Source organism: Arachis ipaensis, chromosome B1 (assembly GCF_059453495.1).
Source record: "Arachis ipaensis isolate K30076 ecotype BB chromosome B1, ASM5945349v1, whole genome shotgun sequence".
NCBI lineage: Eukaryota > Viridiplantae > Streptophyta > Magnoliopsida > Fabales > Fabaceae > Arachis > Arachis ipaensis.
Window position 1 is genome coordinate 139843675 of NC_142436.1, and position 22356 is coordinate 139866030.

Here is a 22356-nt window from a genome sequence, read left to right on the forward strand (position 1 = left end):
GTGAAGAGTTAGGTATTAGCATAGCCAATGTCAAGTTAGGTTAGAACTTGAGTATGAAAGGATTGGGTCAATCCTGTAGACTTGGTGTATGTAATACTTTTAACTATAGTGAAATTTTCTCCATTGTTGTGGAGGAGACTGGACGTAGGTTGCATAGCACAAGGCAATCGAACCAGGATACATACTGGTGTTAACTTTTCTCTTCTCTGCAGTGCTCTGTTTTCTGATATTCATGAGACAAAAATAAATTGTCTCATAAATTTCTTCTGCTGAGTTCAAACAGAATCAGAATTGCAAGTATACCTAAAAGGGGTTATTTCAGTAACTAAAAGAAAGGCATAGATTCAACCCCCCATCTCTAAGCCTACTACAACCTTCAATTGGTATCAGAGCTAAGGTCTCAAGAATCAAGCTTAACCGTTTGGAGCAAAGATCCAATGGCGAACAACTTGGGCACAACCACAGTTGCCTACACCCCCACTAGAGGCCAGTCAAACAATAGGCCTCCCATCTTCAACGGGAACAACTATGCCTACTAAAAAGAGAGGATGAGGATATTCATCCAATCCATTGACTACAACATATGAAAGATTGTTATGAGCGGTCCCAAGATTCCAACAAAAACAAGTGCTAATGAAGTGATGACTCCAAAAGAAGAAGCTGAATGGAATGAGGACGACAAGAAGAAGATGGAGCTGAATGCTAAAGCCATCAACCTTCTTCACTGTGCTATCAGCTTTAAAGAGTACCGAAAGGTGTCTAGATGCAAGACAGCCAAAGAAATCTGGGAAAAACTCCAGGTTACACATGAAGGCACTAAACAGGTCAAAGAAATGAGGATTGATATGCTACAGAAAGAATACGAGATGTTCAACATGAAGGATGGAGAAAGCATTGATGAAGCGTTTGAGAGATTCTCAATCATAATCAACAACCTTGATGCTATGGGTACAAACTACTCAGAACAAACCCTAGTGAGAAAACTCCTTAGAAGCCTCACAAAAGAATGGGAAACCACTGCCACTCTCCTAACCGAGAGCAACAACCTAAGCCCTATAACCTATGATGAGCTGAGAGGAAAACTCCTTACCTATAAAACCACACACACAAACCCAGACTCAAAGAAAAAGGGAATAGCCCTCAAGTCAAAAATAGAACCAAAAGAGAGTGAGTCTAGTGATGGTATTTCAGATGATGAGCTTATGTTTTTTGCTAGGAGATTTAGAAGGATGATGAAGAACAAGGACAAATACAAGGGTTCAAGCTCAAAGGAACACAAGATGGACTTGAGCAAGGTGGCGTGTCATCATTGCAAGGAAGTTGGACACTTCAAGCTAAACTGTCCAAAGCTCAAAAAGGAGGACAAAGGAAAGAAGGAAAAGAAGAGAGTACTCATGGCAGCTTGGGAGGATCTTCAGAACGACTCGAATGAGGAAGAATACTCTGAGGGTGAAGATAAAGACTGTTTCATGGCTGGAAACAATAATCTTGATAAGGTAAATTTCTATGATCTGTCCATAGATGATTTACATGCGATTATTGATGATCTTACTCTAAACACCTCAAAATTGCTAGATAAGTACAATGGGTGCAGATCTGAAAGAGATGTGTTAAAAGCTGAAAATGATTTTTTAAAAGAAAAAGTAAAGGAAACTGAATGTGCTTTGGACATTATTGAAGAAAACAGATTTCTAAAATCTGAACTTGAAAAATTAAAAGGAAAGCACATTGTGGATCCTTCTCATGAGTTAATTTCTGAAAATGAAAGACTAAATAATATGATTAAAAGGCTGAATAGTGACTTAGCAAAATTTGCTCAAAGCTCAAGTAGCTTGGACAAATTACTTGCAAGCCAAAGACCATTATTTGAAAAATATGGTTTAGGTTATATAGCCAAGTGCAGTTTTAAATGATTCCTCTATGAAATGTGTGGCTTCTTCATCAAATACTAAATCCACATCAAACAAATCTGGTGTTGGATATGTTTCAACATTTGAAGAAAAACTTGATGAAGTATACACAAGTGAAACTGAGCCTTCACCAAGAACCGAACCTAGCTCAAACAGGCCAGGTTTGGGGTACATTTCGAAAAATGAGGTTGCTTTCAAGAAACCACCATTTTACAACAAAACCTCATATTCGAAAAGTCCAAAGGTTCAAAAAATTCTGGTGAAAATATTTTTGCAAAGAGGAACAAGTTTAACAAAAATCAGTTTGTCAAAAGAAATGCACCTCTTCCAAAAACCAGAAAATTTCAACCCTTTAATCATTTCCAGCAAAATAACTCACCTCAGTTTCAGTAATACACATCAGAAAATCATTGTGTTAATTGCAAGAAATTTGGTCACTCATATGCACAATGTTTCATTGAAAAGAGAGGTGTAGGAAACAAAATTTACAATGTTATTTGTGATTTCAATGCACTTGGGCAACCAAGATGGATTACTTCAAAGGATCCAAATTAATTTGGATGCTTAAGGTTACTTGAAGCTTTTCATGCAGATTTGCCTAGCATCCAAGAACAAGAAAGATATGTGGTACTTGGATAGTGGATGCTCAAGGCACATGACTGGAAGGTCAACTTACTTCATCAAACTAAACAAGTATGATGGAGATTTTGTGACCTTTGGAGATGATGGTAAAGGTAAAATAATTGTTGTTGGAAAAGTAAGTAATGAACAATCTACCTTCATTGATGATGTATTTTTGGTATGTGGTTTAAAGCACAATCTTTTGAGTATAAGTCAGCTGTGTGACTTAAGATATTTAGTGACTTTCAAAAGGCTTGAATGTTGTGTTATAAATGAAAAGACAAATGAAGTACTTTTTGTTGCCAAGCATTTCAATAATATGTATGGACTTACTCTTGATGAACTAAATGATCAAAATGTAGCTTATTTTCATTCTAAAGAATCTGAAAAGTGGTTATGGCACAAGAGATTGGGCCATGCAAGTATGTTTCAAATAAACAAACTTGTAAAGAAAGAATTAGTAAGAGGTCTTCCTTTGATAAAGTTTGACAAAGACATCACTTGTGATGCTTGCCAAATGGAAAAACAAACAAAAAGTTCTTTTAAACCAAAGGAATACATCTCTACTAAAAGACCACTTAAGTTGCTACACATTGATTTATTTGGTCCAACAAGAACTCAAAGCCTAGGTGGTAAACATTATATTTTAGTGATTGTGGATGACTATACTAGGTTTGGTTGGATTTTATTTCTTGCACACAAAAATGAAGCCTTTTCGGCCTTTGAACCTTTTTGCAAGAAAATTCAAAATGAAAAGGATTTGAAGATCTCTTCTATAAGAAGTGATCATGGAACTGAATTTGAAAACAATTTATTTGAATCCTTTTGTGAGGAATTTGGAATATCTCACAACTTCTCTTGTCCAAGGACACCACAACAAAATAGTGTGGTAGAAAGAAGAAATAGAAGCATACAAGAAATGACAAGAGCTATGCTTTGTGAGAATAAGGTTCCAAAATTCCTTTGGGTTGAAGCGGTTAACAAAGCTTGCCACATTTTGAATAGAACAATCATAAAGAAATTTTTGAAGAAAACCCCTTATAAACTTTGGAAAGGTCACCCACCAAACTTAGACTACTTGCACATCTTTGGATGCAAATGTTTTGTTTTAAATAACAAGGATAATCTGGGTAAATTTGATCCAAAGGCGTATGAGTGTTTGTTTGTAGGATATTCCACAACTAGTAAAGCATATAGAGTTTATCATCAAGATGCTAGGATTATTGAGGAGTCCATACATGTTATATTTTGTGATACTAACTTGGTGTAAAGTATTTTGGAAGACTGTGATGCAGGGAATCAAGCTCAAAAGGATAATGAAACTGTGTAAAATCATGAAAATGGAAACTCTGTTCAAGTTGAACCAGAAGCTGCAGTTGCTGAAAATTCAAGAGACAATTCCATTTTGTCTCATGAATCTGAAGGAAATCCTGAAGCCAGCAGCACCCAGAATCCCTTGGTATCTGAATCTGCCTCCAAGTCCACCAAACCTCGGAATGGAAATTCTTGAAGAATTATCCTGAGGAATTTGTTATTGGGGACGTCTCTCATGGGTTAGAACTCGGTCTTCCACAAGAAAGGAAAATGAAGGAACAAACATTGCCCTTCTCTCTCAAATGGAGCCTCAAAATGTCAAGGAAGCCCTTGGTGACCCTTCTTGGGTAAAGGCAATGGAAGATGAGCTCCAAGAGTTTGAGAAGAACCAACTGTGGACTTTAGTTCCAAGGCCAAGTGGAAAGAAAGTGACCGGCACCAAGTGAATTTTTCGGAACAAGCTAAGAGAGGATGGTAGCATTGCAAGAAACAAGGCAAGGCTAGTGACACAAGGATATGACCAAGAAGAAGGAATAGACTTTGATGAATCCTTCGCCCCTGTTGCCCGAATGGAAGCCATAAGACTTCTCTTAGCCTATGCTGCCTTTTGTGGTTTTAAATTATATCAAATGGATGTGAAATGTGCGTTTTTAAATGGTGTGATAGATATGAAAGTGTATGTGGAGCAGCCACCAGGTTTTGAAAATAAAGAGTTTTTCAACCATATTTTCAAATTATCTAAAGCTCTTTATGGTTTGAGACAAGCTCCTAGAACTTGGTATGAGAGACTTAGTACCTTTCTTTTGAAAATAGTTTTCAAAGAGGCACCACAGACACTACCCTCTTTATAAAAAATTCTAATGATTCTTTCATTTTAGTCCAAATATATGTTGATGACATTATTTTTGGATCAGCCAATGAATCTCTTTATACTAAATTTGGAAAACTCATGACAAGTAAATTTGACATGAGTATGATGGGTGAAATTAATTTTTTCTTTGGGCTACAAATTAAACAAACTAAAAAAGGTATTTTCATTCATCAAGAGAAGTATGCCAAGGAATTAGTTAAGAAATTTGGTATGAAAAATGCCAAACCTATGGGAACTCTCATGCACCCTAATTCAAAATTAGACAAGGGAGAAACTGAGAAAGATGTGGATGAGACTAGGTATAGAAGAATGATTGGTTCTCTTATGTACTTAACTTTCTCTATACTAGATATTGTGCAAAGTATTGGATTGTGTTCAAGGTTCCAATCCAAACCAAAAGAGTCACATCTTTCTGTAGTTAAGAGGATCATTAGATAAGTTCATGGCTCCTCCAATTTTGGTCTTTGGTATCCTAAGATTGATGATTTTTCTGCAGTTGGTTATTGTGATGCAGATTTCGCCGGTGATAGAGTTGATAGGAGAAGCACATCAGGCTTATACTGTTTCCTTGGAAAGTCCTTGAATGTTTGGTCAAGTAAGAAGCAGCCAACAGTGGCTCTATCCACTGTAGAGGCTAAGTATATAGCTGCTTCTTCTTGTTGTTCTCAGCTTATGTGGTTAAAAACACAGCTTGCTGATTAAAAATTAAATGCTGAAAATATTCCCTTACTGTGTGATAACATGAGTGCCATTAATATTTCTAAAAATCCAGTGTTGTACTCTAGGACTAAGCATATTGAAGTGAAATTTCACTCAATAAGAGAGCATGTACAAAAGGGGGATATTAGCATTCAATTTGTTAAATCTGAGGAGCAATTGGCAGATATTTTTACTAAACCACTGGCTGAGGACAAATTCTGCACGCTTAGAAATAGTCTAGAAATTTTAAGCCATGATTCTTTATTTGAAAATTACTTAATGTGTTTGCTGGAGTATTTTGTCTTATAAACAGGTATGAGACAATTCTGGGCATGTGAAGAACGTTCCCTTCAATCAGCGTGTACTGGGCTTATTGCAAATGAAAGTTGATTTGAGCCAACCTCAAAAATCAAATCATGGGTGGTCCTATATGTTTCCTTAATTCAAACCACCTCTGGGCCCAATATGAATGTTACATTTTTTTTACATTTGTTTTTGTTATCTTGTGTGTTTCAGATTTTTGTCCAAAAAGGCTTTCAGGTTGATTTAATTTTTTTGTTTTTGTTCAAAAAGGGTTTTAAAAATTTAAAATTAATTTCCTATTTTATTTTAAAATCAAATAAAATCTTTCTTTTTATGAGGTCATGTCTTTTCAATTCATATCAAAAGGTGATGCAGTTGCATGGTTTGTGAAAAATTTCTTTTGGGTACGGTTACCAACACTCCCTCTCTTCCCTCCGTTAACTTTTCCACAACTCCTCGGTTTCCTACACCATCTTTACTGCTTCTCTTCCCTCAAAAGCCTGAAACTAACCAAATGAGGAAGAAAATCATTGCTAAAAGGCCTCCTCATGAAAAATTTTACAAGCTTCCCATAAAACCTTCAACTCACTCCCAAGACCGAACCTTCACTCCCTCTCCTTCTCCTCCTACCTCACCTCCTCGGACTGATCCTATGGCACGCACTAAAAACCCATCTATGGTTCCATCTTCAGCCAAGCCAACTCCTCCTCCAAGGGAACCTCCTTCAAGGCCTGGATCATCAAAGCCGAGTTCTTCAAAAGGGAAAAGACCAGCAGCGCCTAAACCTACCTCTGAGCCCCATCAACCTAAGTCGAGGTTTGTTCTATTACGTTCTCAGCGAGGTAAAACTCGAGTTCCTCTTAAATCTGTTAGAGAACCTAACATTGATCCTTTTGCTCATAAATCCCACTTCATGACATCACACTCCAACTATAATCCTTTTAGATTTAGGTCTACCATGAACAATGACTTTTATGAAGGTGTCATTAGGTACCGTACCCTATGTCCCTCTTTTATTGCTGATTTACTAACTTTGAAAAAGAAAGACTTTCCTTTTGTTAAAAACTTGGAATTTCTGGACTGGAATCATCTATTTGACATCAAAAAGCCTGTTTATCCTCTTTTGGTCAAAGAGTTTTATGCTAACATGACATATCATGAAGGCACTATTCACTCATATGTAAAGGGTCGAGACATAGTTTTAAATAACGAAACAATCAGTGATTCATTGAAGTATACTGATGTTGGGCCTTGTGCTTATGCTTCTGTTAAGTGGGATGAAGGAGTTGGTGTTTCATACAATGATGCTTTGGCTAATATTTGTGAACATGTCTCCTTGATTGATGGCATTACACCCACTCACAAAGTCCTAGGATATGAACGTGCTCAGTTGCACCGAATTGTCAATCACATCATCCTTCCTCAAAGTGGTTCATATCAAAGGGTTTCCTACACTGACACTCTTGTTTTATATGCCCTTCTCACCAAAACAGAAATTTTATTTGCATATTTGATGGTTAGATACATGTTTGACTCTGTTAGAAGTGAAAAAGACAAAGCACTTTCTTATGGCATGTTTCTAACTTGCATATTTGAGCATTTTGGTGTTGACTTAACTAATGAGGATTATGAAAATAGACATTCATATCTAAAGGGAGGTGGTGCAGTGAAACAACAAAAAAGACCTACTCGATCTGAGAGAGTGGTTCTAGATGATGATGATGAAGAGTTCATTCCTGATGAATCTTCTCCTCCTTCCACTGAGGGGACTTCCATCTCTACTGGCCAAAAACTTGCTCTGCTGAATATTGTCAAGGATGTTATTCAGGAGTTTATCTCCCAATCTAATCACATGATTGCTATGAGCAAAGAGTAAAGAAAGCTAGCCAGCAAACATGAGAACTTCCTCCGAAAGTCAAGGAATCAAGTGGCTGTGTTTATGAAATTTATTGATAATCTTAACCAAGATAAAGATTCTGCCACTGATGTTGAAGAATGAGCTGATTCGGAAGGAACTAGTTCGGATGCCTAGGATTGCCACATGAAGCTGCTGCTGCCATTTTGTCTCATGAATTCTGTTTATTTTGCTCCTTTTGTACTAGTTTTTGCTGTTTTGGATGACTGTAATACTCTAAATACTGCTGCTCTTAAGTTTAGTTTACTTTATATTTTGGACTGTGCACTAACTCTTTCTTACAGGGTTTAGGGTGATGTTTTTATTGATCTTGCTTATTATCCGCCCTTGATGACAAAAGGGGGAGTAATAGCGGCTTGCTGAATGTTGATTTTTTTGAATGCTGAATGTTAATTTTTGAATCTTAAATTGTGAATTTTTTTATTCATGCGGCTGATAGTTTTGAACATACATTGCTACTTAGTTGCTGCAGAAAATGTAGTGACATGCCTATTGAAACATGCTTTCATATGATATTAGTTTGCCCTTGATTAATCTTGACACTTTGTTTTTACTTTTGACATGATATGTCGGGCTGATATTGTGGTGTTGTTTGCCTAAAGCTCCCTTAGTCAAGATAAATGTGTGCAGCTCTTTACTGTGTTCTCTACAAGTACAATGTAAAACAGGAACAAAAGAGGAGAGCATAAATCTAGGGGGAGCTACTCTTGAAAAAGAAAGGGGGAGCAACACTAAAGCAAGAAACATAAATCAAAGGGAAGTCTTCTAACTTTACTAAAACTCAATTCCTTTTGGTTATTGCTTAATTATGTTTATCATCAAGGAGGAGATTGTTGAGTTAAGAAATTAACTAAATTAATTAATGATGACAAACATTATTTTTGAGCAAAATAAATAATTAGTGTTGATTATTAATAATTGTATGTTGCTAATTATTTATTAAACATTGCAGGCCAAAATTCAATTTAGCAGCCCAAATAGAATGGAAAATGAAACAAGGTTGATGGGTTGATAACTCAAACGAAGCCCAAAAGGAAACAAAGCTGAGAAATCAAAACGGGCCAAGCAAATCATAACCCGATCCAAGCCCGATTTGATTTCAGCAAGCAAACCCCTCTCATTTACCTTACCAAAAGCATTGTTCACTTTTGTGCCTTGGTCAAAAATCAGAAAAAGTGAGAGAGAGAGCTTCTCCCCTAAGCTAATCACCAAATAAGCAAGAAAGAGAAAGATTAAGCTTGAGAGGCAGATGTCAAATCAGCAAGTTCAAACCAAATCAAGCTTAAGAAAAGATTGAAGGTAACACATTTTCTTTTACATGCATCAGATCTTCTTCTCTTTATCTTCAACGTTCTGCCTATCCATTCTGAGATACATGGAAAAGATGTTGTCTGTTCTTCTCTGCTGTAAATCCACAGTCTTAAACATATCTTGGGGACCAAGTTGGTTTTCAAGGGCTGAGATAAGGTTTTACCGTTGGAGACTTTTGTTCATGATGACTTGTGGTTTTCGGTCAACCAAAGAGGTCAGAAGCAAAGTCCCAAATTTAAGTAAAAATGGGAGAAAGTGAACGGCTGGGGTTGGTGAAACACACTGCTCAAGAAGTTGACCTAGGAAGAGCAACCAAGTAACATGCAAGGAGATAAAAAGAAGATTTTCTGTTCATTCAGAGGCAAGGAGAGATAACCCAGTGTATTGAGGTTTTGTTCTATGAAGAATCTCTCTGAAGAAGTTCCTCTACTTGGACAGTGCTTTCTTTCAAAGAAGCATTCCACCAAAAATGAAGAACTGAATCAAAGACATGCAAATCTGGTTTATCACATAGCAAAGAGCTATTGATGAAGTCAATCTCCTTCATGTTTTTCATATTGTAGTTTAATTTTCAATGTTTATCTTTCTGTAATTTCTTGAGTGAAAAGGCATATTGAGAGAGCTCAAGCAAAAGCCATGAGTGGAAAGAGGCTGAGAGATACACTAGAGAGAAAAGCCTAGAATTATTTTCAGATTTCTTTAGGTATATCTGTGTCTTGTATCTTGTACCTGTGAGGTATCCCTTTCTTAGTTGGGTTAGCACTAAGAGTGAAGAGTTAGGTATTAGCATAGCCAATGTCAAGTTAGGTTAGAACTTGAGTGTGAAAGGATTGGGTCAATCCTGTTGAATTGGTGTATGTAATACTTTTAACTATAGTGAAATTTTCTCCATTGTTGTGGAGGAGACTGGACGTAGGTTGCATAGCACAAGGCAACCGAACCAGGATACATGCTGGTGTTAACTTTTCTCTTCTCTGCAGTGTTCTGTTTTCTGATATTCATGAGACAAAAATAAATTATCTCATAAATTTTTGCTGCTAAGTTCAAACAGAATCAGAATTGCAAGTATACTTAAAAGGGGTTATTTCAGTAACTAAAAGAAAGGCATAGATTCAACCCCCCTTCTCTAAGCTTACTACAACCTTCAATTATATTAATTATATATTTTACCTAAATCATCATATGTTGTCTGTACTAGTATTTGTGTCTTGCAATTTATGCAATGTAATCACTTTTATGAATTAATGAGAACGTAAATGATTAGTTATAATTGAGTATTCATTGTATTAATCTATATGAAAGCATAGGAATTATAAAACTATTGTAAATAAATATGAAGTAATATATTATGAACTCATTATTGAAAAATAAACCTCATGAAGATTAGATGAACATGTATAATAATTATTTACTGAAATTTCTGAGCATAACTCAAACAAAAATATTCCCTTTTCAATGTATAAACAAATTAATATATTCTATTAGAAATGTTGTGAATTTAATTGAGTTTTGACTGATACTGTCGATTGAGATTGGTTGGATTTGTGGGAACCATAAAGGTGGATATATGTTCAATTTTAGGGAAAGTTATGCCAAATTTTTTTTTTTGAAATAATATAAATGTTGAAGGATTTGTGTTGAATATATGCTAATTAGTGTTAATAATATATTCTTTTTACAAACATGATGACAGGTAGCAGAGGTAGAACGAGTGAATCTCGTAGTCGTGGAGAGGGAGGGTTTTCACCGGATCTCCAGGGACAGCTCAGTTATCGCCCTCTATCTCGACTACCCTGTCGACCCCTGTGACGTCACAGGCGAGTCCAGCGGACCAACAGTTTATCAATGTCCCGAATTTGAACTACATGGCTTCTTCTGCTATGCCCCTTCTGCCCCCTACAGCTCCAGTGATAAAGCCCGCGGTGGGTAATTCCTCTAATACATCCTATCCAGATGTCCCTCCACCACCGCCCATCATACGGATGAGGATTTAGCTTGATGGGATGCATGCGTGAGTACATACTATTTTAATGTCTTTTATTCGCAATCTATTTTAAATTTGTTAAGTTTTATGTGTTTTTATGTATTTGCTAATCTTAAGTTTTTCACCAAACAACAATGCACGTACACAGGAGATCTCCAATGTGATAAAGTTCATGTACGACAATCCATAGGCAAACTACACGAAGATCCATGCTAAGACCAGAGAGTGATGATTTCAGAAGTAGGCGATAAGAATCCAATGTTGTTGAATTAACTATATTTTAAATGTATTTTATTTCGACTAACTAATATTGTGAATTACTTTGTGCACGAGAAATTTACATGGGATCGAAAACATGATATCTTCAGTAGATGATGCAAATGTTGTTGAATTAACTATATTTTAAATATATTTTATTCCAACTAACTAATATTGTGAATTACTTTGTGCAAGAAAAATTTACATGGGATCGGAAACATGATATCTTCAGTAGATGATGTAGGACATTTGTCAGGGGCGTGACCACCTCATGATTTGGCTCCGTCTAGTTCTTAAGGAGGAACTGGACGTTCATTTTAGTACTGATGAGGGATCAAGCGTCGCCATCTGACGAACATAACCAATAGGGCTTCGCCGAGGTCGTCGAAGTATACTAGTGGGTCAGTGATTTTTATGAAGACGAAGAGCAAGCTGGTATGTAATTTATTTGCCAATGTTTGTTCATTATTACTTGAATTAATTGTTACTTGATTTACTTTATTAGTTGGTTTTAATATGTGTAGTCTAAGTCGTTTGATCGTGAAGCGATATTAGCGGAGACCTTTAAGTATACTCATACATTGAATGCCAACAAAGAGAGATTTTCTGATGAGTAGTCTGCGACTCATTATGTGAGTTTCAATTAATTCTAACTTTAAAATTTATTTGGTTTAAAGTCAATTAACTGTCATCCTAATCACAACGTATGTTACACAGGAGGATTACATGCAGAGATTGGAAGCCACGACCCAGCAATTTCAGTTGCCTAGTGGGCACTACTTCGGCTCCAATGCCTCAGTGGTAGATCCTGATAGGGTTTGGCGCGAGACCTCCTCTGAGCCCTACAAGAATCGCGTCTTCGAGTTGGGGTCGTTCTTCGCCAGTGGCCTCCGCACTTCCACATTAGCAGCCTCATCTGTCTCTGTCTCTGCCACCAGCCCTGCCGATCACACAACGAGCTTCTTGCACATGTGGGTGACACCATTGCCTATAGCTTGAAACTGACGGAAAAGGTGGAGTGGCTAGAACATTTACGAGAGCAAATGGAGGTGTACAACAAGCAGATGCATGCTGGATGCAACGACGCTGTTGGTACCAGCGGCAACGCTGCTGGTGAGGCACCACATCAGCACCAACTCCACCGCCTCAGCAGGAGGAAGATGACGACGATGATTACTAGGATCGATAGGGTTTAGGGATTTAATTTATTTTATGTCTATTTCATTGTATTCTACTTCTTTTACTTTTTATTATATTCAGATCATTGATATTTAATAAAATCATAGTTGATTGCTAGTAATTTTGAATTTGTGCCCTAATTTTGTAAACAAAAATTTTAATTTGACTACTAATTGTGTGCTAATTGTGCAAAAAAAAAGAAAAAATTACCGTGGAATTTATCGACGAAACAATCCAACAGTAATTGGGCACCACAAAACATAATATAGCACCAAATTTACTGACGAAAAAATTCGACTATAATCAACCACTTATTTTCAGTGTATTAATTGAAAAAATCGACGTAAAATTTGCTAGTAAAACTTTTTTCGGCGCCATTTATATTGTCAAATTCAATCCGACGGTAAACTAATTACCAGCGAATTTATTTGATAAATCTGCCGATAATTCTGATAGTACTCAACGTTTTTTTTTGTAGTGAAAATTTGTCATCTCTTTAAGGATCTTTTATAAACAAACACGTCACTGTAGTTAACAAAACATAAAAGTATTGCCATTAAGTTTTACATGATTAATTTAAGAAAGGGCAAAAATATCGTAGAAGACTTAGTTAGTACTTTTTTTAGGAGCTAATTTGTCTAAAATCGAAATTTTTAAAGACCTAATTGTCACTTCACTCAATAATAATATAGAGTGATGGTGACACGTCATCTTAGGCAATTTTTAGGGTTTGTTTCCATTCATTTTCTTAGGTTTTAAATCAAATTTCTTATGTTTTCTAATAGAATTACATAAATAATCAAATATTTGGAGTTAGGATAATGTTTCTATATTTTCATAAGTTTTTAGATAAAAAACAAACAAGAATCAAAGTTTTTTCACAAGGAAAAAAAAAGTACAGAAAAAACGTGGCTTAAGGAGCAAAAGCGTGCTCAAAATGGAAGAAAAACATGCATGTCTGGCAGCCATGACCACACGCCCGGCATGCATGATTACAAGCCCGACGTACAAGTTCTCAACCTTGATCTCTTCACACTCAAGTGGTCATAACATGAACTATAGAGGTCCAAATGAGGCGGTTTTAGTTGTGTTAAAAAACTAACGTCTAGAGCTTCAAAACGATATTCATATATTTATAGTGGACATTTAGTTTGAGTCACGCACTACCATCATCAATTGGACACGAAAAACAGCGCCCCAAACATCTCCAAATGCACACCTGGCGGACATGCACTCCACGCCCGGCGTATGTATCTCCTAAAGGTGTATTTTGGGCTTACGCCCAAATTTCTCTATGCAAGCCCGGCATTCTAACAAGTCCAACTCCCAAGATGCAAGATTATTAAGGCTCAATCTCAATTACACACATCATTAGAAACCTTAATCACATCCAAAAGATTCAAGATTCTAGAAGATTAGTTATTAATTTATTCTAGAAACATAAAAGATTTGGTTGTTAGGATTTGTTTCTAAATTAGATTTGAATTATTGTTTCGATTTGAAATTGAAGTAAGTAGTTAGTTATCTTATCTTTCTTTCCGAGAGATAAGATTATAACTACTTTTGAATTTGAATTCTAGAATTAGGATATAAATAAGTGAATAAGGTTCACAAGAGGCATCCAGAAGGAAGATCTTCAGATCCAAATCCAGACATTCGATTCCTCAGCATAGTTTTTTTCTTGTTTTCTTTCTTTACTTCATGGGTAACTAATCCTTTGTCAAAATGTTAGGAGCTCTATTTATGTTTTCTATGGATTATTAATCTAAGTTTATTTTATTTTGAAGTCTTGCATTGATCAATAATTTCATGATTAAGTTATTCATTCTTTATTCGAATTAGTGGTATCGAAAGGTATACTAATATCTTTTGAATTCTTTTATTATAATAAAAAAAATTTGATATTTGAATTAAAACTTGAAAACTTTTTCACATGACTCTTTGAATTCGGCTAGGAATAGTGGTTCGATTAGTGTGTGACACATGCATGATTTTCAATCACTCTAATTTTGAATAAATGACATATAATTAGGATTAGAACAACTTTCAAAAATTGTGTTTTCTTCTAAGGTTTAACTAGACAATACTAGCTTGAATACGTGACATATAATTCGACCTAAGAACTACTTTTAAATCTTATTAAAAATTAAATCAATTTTTGTGTTTAAACTCTTTAATTAATTAACTGACAACTATTTGATTAAAGAGAAACTAAAGAACCAAGAAATTGAAAATTAGTTACTAAAGATTTGTCATAAAAAAATTTTGCATACTTCAAAATAAATAAATAAGGTTTGATTTTTTTAAGAGTATAAACATCTTCAAAGTTCTCGACTCTCACGTCACTGTCTTTTTCCAATCAACATCTAAATTTATTGGCTTTCAAACACTCAAGATTTCAAACAAGATACAAATTTTGCCCTCATCAATCCAAGTTACTTTAATCTAATTAGGCATTTAATCTGATAATTACTTGTTCAATTTTTTAATTTTCGTGAAAACGATATCCACTCAATGTAATATTATTTAAATGATCTAATATATATTTATTGGTATTCGTGAACTCCTCAAATGAGAGATTAGTTTTTTATATTCGACTAATGCTAATGTGCTAAAAAAACAGTTGCAATATTTTTTAGACTATTAAATATAATATAATGGTTATTTCAAATTATAAACTATGACCATTTAAAAAGATATATACTTGGGCTTAGTATGTGATATGTAAATTATGTTATAGTGCCGTAAATTAGTAAACCAGAAAAATAAATTGTTCTTATAAATTTAAAGTATCCATATAAAATGTAAAAAATTATATGATTAAATTTTACTCATTTAATTAAAATATACTCTTCTTAAACATAGTTGCTTATTATGAAACTAAAGTTAAATACCGATGACGTGAGGATTGGTAGATTGTTGAATACGATTATTTAATATTTATTTGGAAGAGACACTAAAACTAAGAGACAGAGACTAAGAGGTTGAGATTAAATTAAGTTTTTATATTGTGTTTGGTGTAAAATATACAGGACTTAGTTATGTCTCAGAATCATATTTATTTTAAGATAAATATGAAGATTAAGGGATAGATTTGAGCATTTGACATTTAAAAAGTTAAAAGAGAGTATTTTTTAAAAAAGTATATTATTAAAATTTCAATCTTCATCTTTAAAAATTTTAGTCTCATAGATTCTTACTTTCTGAAAGTACTAAAAAGACTAAAATTTTGTGTTCTACAATTGAAATTTTAATTCTAATTTCTAATCACCAAACTCAATACTCAGTTTTAGTCTCTCAATCCCAATCTCAGGAAACAAACGTTAAAGCATCATTGAAGGTTGAAACAAACGCACAAGCACACACCTAATTGCACCATGGCATCATCAAAGTTCATATTGAAATCTTGATCTGAGGTTATCCAAAGTCTCAACCTCCTAAAGAAGTGTCTCACAAGTCACGACTATAGGTTACATGGGTTTGATATTTGTTCTTTGATAGTTGATACGTGACTCACAAGTTGGTGGAATTTGTTTATGTTTGGAGTCGTGTTTGTAAATGGATGATGGTGTTAATTTGATTTTGTAGAATTAGATTTTATTCAAAGTTGGTTTCAATATAATTTTGTATTTTCATAGGACTTTTGTCAAACGTGATGTTAGCTAAAATCACGTTAGGAGTGTATAATTGTTAAAAAAGCATTCATTTTTTAATATTACTTTAGTTCATATTTTAAAATTTAAATAAATCACATCAACCATTAAAATAATTATATTACTATTATTTTATGATTAAATAAATTATTTAAGTATTCTCATATTAATATTTTTTAATTCAATGTGTTTAAGAATAAAAAAATGTAAAATTAATTAAGCTTATAAATATTTTAAATTTTGAGTTAACATTATTGGATTTAAGTATTAATATGTTAGAAATAAAAAATTATTTTATACTATTTTATTTAAATATTTATTATTTTTTAAGGTTTCATTTGATCCAAAAGTATATTCATATTTAAAAGCAAAATAAATATCTAAACACTTCAAAAAAAAAAAAAAAAAAAAAAACACCCTAAACACGATTACACAAAACGCCAAAGTCCAAAGCATACAGGCATTTTACGTCCTCCGTTTTTTTTCCTTTTTGATGATTTTTGTGTCCTCCATTAGACGTTAATGCGGTACGAGCTTCAGAGATAATGGGCCTGGTTAAGGTGCGTTATCAATGCGCTCTCACAATTGATTGAAAATAAGGGTGACAAATTGACAATGGGTAGGGCAGGCTTGAATCCAACCCTAATACTACTGGTAAATTGAGAATATCTCGATTTTAATCCTATCCAATTTTAACTTATAGGTACCCAACTCTACTCGCAAATTATTAAAAAAATATAATATTATTATATAACTTGATAATAATCTAAAATAAAACTGCCAAGAAACAATAGTTCAAATGGTATAGTCTCCCCATACTCAATTAAAAGGTTGCAGGTTCGAATTTTCATATCTTTGAAAAAAAAAATCTAAAATAAAACTAATTTTTATATAAAAAAATATTAAATTATCAATTAATCATCTTTTTTTAGTGGCTAAAGATCTCTTGAAACATTTTTATATAAATATATAAAATTGCAGATCGAGTTTGGATACCTGCAGATAGGATACATATTACTACCCCTAATTGAAGATTTATTTTACTAAATTCAAATGAACAAATGAATTAACTTTTAAAGATAACATGTGGATTGAAATGTGATAGGGCAAAATTGATGCCTTACATAATCAGTTAGGAGATAATGACTGTTACATAGTTATTGAATTACATACGCGATGTCTAGAAAATGCAAGACATCTAACAACCACAAGATAGGTATGAAATATCAAGATTTTAAGATCTAATATTAGGTGCAAGACAATAATTGGATCACGTCTATGCAACACGATTTGTACAAGTGTGGAGTCTAATAGCAAGGTGCATTTGGGTGTATCTCAATGTACAATAGTATTAGTAATTGGAACTCAGTTTTCCTTTGGTCATGTTAGACATTGAGAACTCACAATACAAAATAAAATGCACAGGGAAACCTAAAGGGCCAGGACGAAAGGCCACACTTCGTAAATACAAAATATACTACTTTCCCTGCCCTGACTGCCTAGCGCAACATTACAATAACATTGTCATTCTAAGCAATGTACCTAATATTTTGTCGTCAGATAACATAAAATCTAAATATGTCAACGAACAAAGTGATTAAAGTAACAAGTTACAGCCAAATAAGTAACAACTTCCTATATGAACCTAGCAACAAGTAGAAACAGGTTTCTAAAGCTTCGGGCAGACCCATACCCTGCAATTAGAACAACACAGAAAAACATATTTGTCAAATTCTATATGCAGTTGCCATAACAAGCAATGTTTAATGGTCACCATGACATACATATATGGCATGAGTTGGGAGCTAAGTATAAACCATTAAGGATCAAGGGAAAATGGAATTTAGAGATGAAACTGATAAGTAACATGCCAATTCAAGAATCCATGATACCTAAACAGTTGAAAGTTACATGTTCCATGTTATTCAATTCTTGTATAAAGAGCGAAGGACACTTATCGTGAGGATATACTACTAGAGAAACTGGTTTTGGAAACAGATCTAAGGAAATGATAAGAAAGAGACCACCAATTAGGACAATGAAAAAATGTTAAATTAAAAGGTGTAAAAAGGGTTAACCTTATATGACAAGAAGTGATCAGATCTAACAGGTGTCAGACTGTTTAAATAGATGATGGCGTCCCAACATCTCTGATATCCCTAAAGCAGATATGCTTTCACATCCAAGCAGCTCCTGAAGCTTTTCATCGCATAATATCACCATTCCGTTCAAAGGATCCTACAAACAAATTTTAGATAAAACAATCAGCAACCTTCTTAAATCAATTTTTTTCCCAAAAACATAATGTGACAACAGCTCTTAAATTTTCTTTCCTTAATTTTTTTTATTATTATTTATTTTCATCTTTCAACCACAATTTGAATCCAAAAACTTGCTCAAAAAAGTTTACAGTTTCATTGAAAATGACCACAACAGAAATATTGGAGTGTTAAACTCTCAAGGGTTGGACATGGCTACAAACCTCCAGACGATTAACCTTTATGTACTCCCAAACAAGTCTTAAGGCCTCAGATTGTTGCATCTCCCTTTCCCCAGCGCCCAAAAATTTGGCAAGAGCTTCAGATATTATTACGGTAGAAGAGGCAGGTTCAGGCTGTTCAGCACTTTCAACTGTAGGTTCAGTATCTACCTTGATCCTTTTGGCTTGAGGCTCCTCTGAAGTGACAAAAGTGAAAGACATAAGTGATAAAGTATCAGCAAAATTGAAGTTGTAAACATAATAATGCAGCCTACTTTTTTTTTTTACTTAGCTATTTACTTACTTGTAGGTCCAAGTGGGATGATGTGTTTGGCCAGCAATTTATTCATCTTGAACATGTCAGTGCAGTCGGTCTCAAATACCACACGCAGTGCATCATCACAAATGATCTTCCTTTTGTTACCAGGATCTTGGAGATTGTTTTTCCTTATGTAGGCCCATAGCTGCCTCACAATCTGAATTGGAATATATCTAAGTTTTTCAAAGTACTTTTCATGAAATAGTGGTTATCTTCACATAAATGAAAATTAAAGCTTCGAAAAATAATGCAGGATGCACTTGACTAATTATGCTAGTTTGAGTAAAAAAGATTACCTCGGTTCTTGGCAATGCCGGCTCACCAACAATTGCCTGAAGTTCAGGAGAAACACCACAAACTTTGTTAAGTCCACCAGCGCCGCCTCTTCTTTTGCCTCCGGTTGAAACACTGTTAAAACATTTTGTAACGGATAATACAACCAAATCATGTCATAGATATTCATCCCATAAACTAGTCATGAAGAACTATCCCTTTTACAGAAGGATTACTCAAACACATGCCTTTCATTAACTTAAAAGCAAAAATATAAGCAACTGGATGCAGTACTTTGGCAATAAGCAAGTACTATCGCTTCTGATAATTGGTATCAAACTGAAAAATAAAGAATAGAAGAAAGCCACAGTCACAGTATAGCATGGACAAGCAAAACACCGGTATCGTTCATGTTTATCTAAGCTGTGGCTACCTGAGTAAATCTAGTTGTAATTGTCACAGAATAATAAATGACACATTTTAAAAGAAAAAATGGCAAGCGACAAATACTCAGATATCAATATGCAAAAAAATATGACACAGAACGATTCCTAGTCAATGCATAAGAATAAATAATATAAACTATACAACAGCAGCAAGAGAAAGCTTGAAAACAACAAGGGAGCAGTTTCTATTTTTCTAAGGTAGAGACAGAGAAAGGAAAGAAAGGGGGGTATTCCAATAAACATAAATAATAGCGTTGTAATAGGGAAAAGGACATGACAAGAACAAGTAGTTTACAAAACAAGTGGGTAAATAGCTACAAAATTATAACAAAAAAAATGAACCACGCCTTCCAATAAAATAGCAAAATAAAACCCCCAACCATTAGCAGTTTCCAGAAAATGGGACCATGCTCCCACTGCCACCGAAACAGAAAACCAACCCAACATCTTCATAACAGTACCTCGGACGAAAGCGAACAACTCTAAACCCAAAATCTAAGGAAACAAAAGCCTAGAACCTAAGATCTTAGTTTACGCGACAACGACAAAAATTAAATTAATTAAAAACAAAGAAGAAAACACAGTTCTTAAGTTCAAGACTAAATTAAAAAAATGTCACCTTTCTTTGGGTGGTTGAGGCTGAGGAAGGGCAAGAACATCGGCATTGTGAGGGTAGTGTTGGGGTTTAGTCTGCGATGGGGGTTGCGGCGGAGGTGGGTGGGAGTGGGGCGGTTGCTGGAAGTTGATCTCGGTGTGAGGATGGAGGGCAAAATGGGGAGGAAAGTGGGTGGTTGGGAAATGTGGTTGGGGTTGATGGTGAGGGGCAAAATGGTCTTTGGATGGCGGAGAAACAAACGGTTGCTGTAGATGGTGGTGCTGCTGCTGATGCTGTTGTTGTTGCTGCTGTTGCTGATGCTGTGGGCGGAGGAGAAGGTCGATCTGGTCTCTGATGAAACCAGCCTTGTGCGATAGGTCCAACCCTAGCTTTGCTTCCAGCTGCTGAACAACGCCGTTCAGCGTTGTGATTGAGTTTGGTTCCGAGTGACGCAGCAGAGACTCTACCCCTTTCGCTATTTCCTGGTCCGACACCATTTCTTTCTCTTCTTCACTTCACCTTCATATACCAACAGAAAAACAAACGGCTATACCCTTCTCTCTTTCTTTCTCTTTCTCTCTCTATTCTTAGCTGCTTCTCTCTGTCTCTGTCTCTTTCTCTCTCTTCGTCTCTGTCTATCTCTCTCTTTATAACACCGAAATCACCAAAATACCCTTTGTTCAGATTCATAAATGGTATGGCCGATGAAATGACAACTATGCCCTGATCTTATCCACTCTGTGCTTTCTGCTGACAGACAGGTGTAAAAGAGTAATTTTGACGGATTGATAAGGGGAAAAGAGAGGAGTGGTTGAGGGGTAAAAATGTAAAAAGAATAAAAAGGTAGAAAACTTGCAATGGCATCTTGTAGGGAGGTTAAAGACGACTAGACGAGGATGAAATGATATGAGAGTAGACAAATGGATAAAGTGGAGGACCCGAATGAAACCGTTTCCTCTTTTAACGAAGGAGAGTGGGGTAAAGTGAAAGCGATGTTAAATTACGCAATTGCCAATTTCAGTTTTTTGTTTAATTTTTTGTTCTTCTTCAATTCTTTTTACCTTCGAGAAAGAGGAGGGCATGGTTTGAACTTTGAAACCAAATGTAGGAAACTAGGAATCAACGAGTGGTTAAGGATTTGGGGAATTTGGTAAACTAATTAAAAGGATTTGGAATTCGTGGGGCGGGATCTAATGGACCAACAAAAAAGACTATGGTTCCATTCCTTGGTGTTATTGGTAACTTCGAGCAACTCCAATGGGAGAAACTCCAAATTATTTCTATCTTGATTGAAATGATTTAAAATTAAAATTAAAATTTATTCCTAATCATCTCTCTAATAAATAAGAAAAGAAAGTCTAGTGGTTGTAGTTAGAATAAGACTTGGTTTGATAAAAATTTGTAACGAGATGATTGTATTTTTAAAAAGTATAAATTTTTTATTTAATATTTAATAAATAAAAAATTATATGTTTGTATTTGCATTTTTTAAAAATAAAAATTCTTTTGAAAGTATTTAAGATAGAATTTTTAAAAATTAGTTTGTATTTATTAAAATTAAAAGTTTAATATAATCTCATATATTAATAAATTTTTAAATTTACTATTACAGTTATATCTATTATAATATTTTTAATTTTTAATGTTATATTACTAAATACAATTACTGTTGTTTGTATTTATTAAAAGATATTTTTAATTTTATTTATCAAATATAAATACTATAACTTTTAAAATATTAGATTTTAAAAGTTAATTTTTATAAATTATTTTCAAAAATTAAAGTCTTTACCATACCAAGTATAAGTATTTTCAAAACAATGTCATAGTAGGATTAATGATTATTTTTATCTTTATAATTCTCATAAATACATTTACAAATTATTTTTATCTTTATAATTCTTGATAATGAAAATTAACTTTTGAATAGAATAATTGCGAGCCGAATTATTTTTTTTTAAAAGAAATATCTCAACACAATAAAATAGAATTTATTATAAGAGTTAAAAATAAAACAGATAGATAAAGTGAATAAAAAAAATTGTAATATATTCTTACACATATTTTAGTCTATCATTTTCATTTTCGTTCACTCTTCTTTGTTTCTCTTCCACCTATAGCTAACTACTAAAAGACTTTTTCATTCTTGTACAACCATATATTTCACACTATTGCATAAAAGCCAATGACTTATTTTTTTTAAACTTCTTTTTCATGTTAAAATCG

General features: G+C 34.3%; 2 protein-coding genes across 2 annotated transcripts; one reads left to right on the forward strand and one right to left on the reverse strand.

Moving 5' to 3' along the window:
* Window positions 1-833: 833 nt before the first annotated feature.
* Window positions 834-4291, forward strand: LOC148578603 (uncharacterized). Its single transcript, XM_088503119.1, has 3 exons — window positions 834-1496; window positions 2503-2576; window positions 4090-4291. Exons 1-3 carry the CDS (start codon window positions 834-836, stop codon window positions 4289-4291), a joined length of 939 nt encoding a protein of 312 aa, XP_088359245.1.
* Window positions 4292-17349: 13058 nt separating this feature from the next.
* Window positions 17350-21028, reverse strand: LOC107636634 (SWIB complex BAF60b domain-containing protein). Its single transcript, XM_016340133.3, has 6 exons — window positions 20155-21028; window positions 19113-19224; window positions 18802-18973; window positions 18501-18694; window positions 18097-18256; window positions 17350-17712 (listed from the first exon to the last, which is right to left on the reverse strand). The coding sequence occupies exons 1-5, from the start codon at window positions 20625-20627 to the stop codon at window positions 18122-18124; spliced, it is 1086 nt and encodes a 361-aa protein (XP_016195619.1). The 5' UTR covers window positions 20628-21028; the 3' UTR covers window positions 17350-17712; window positions 18097-18121.
* Window positions 21029-22356: the final 1328 nt, after the last annotated feature.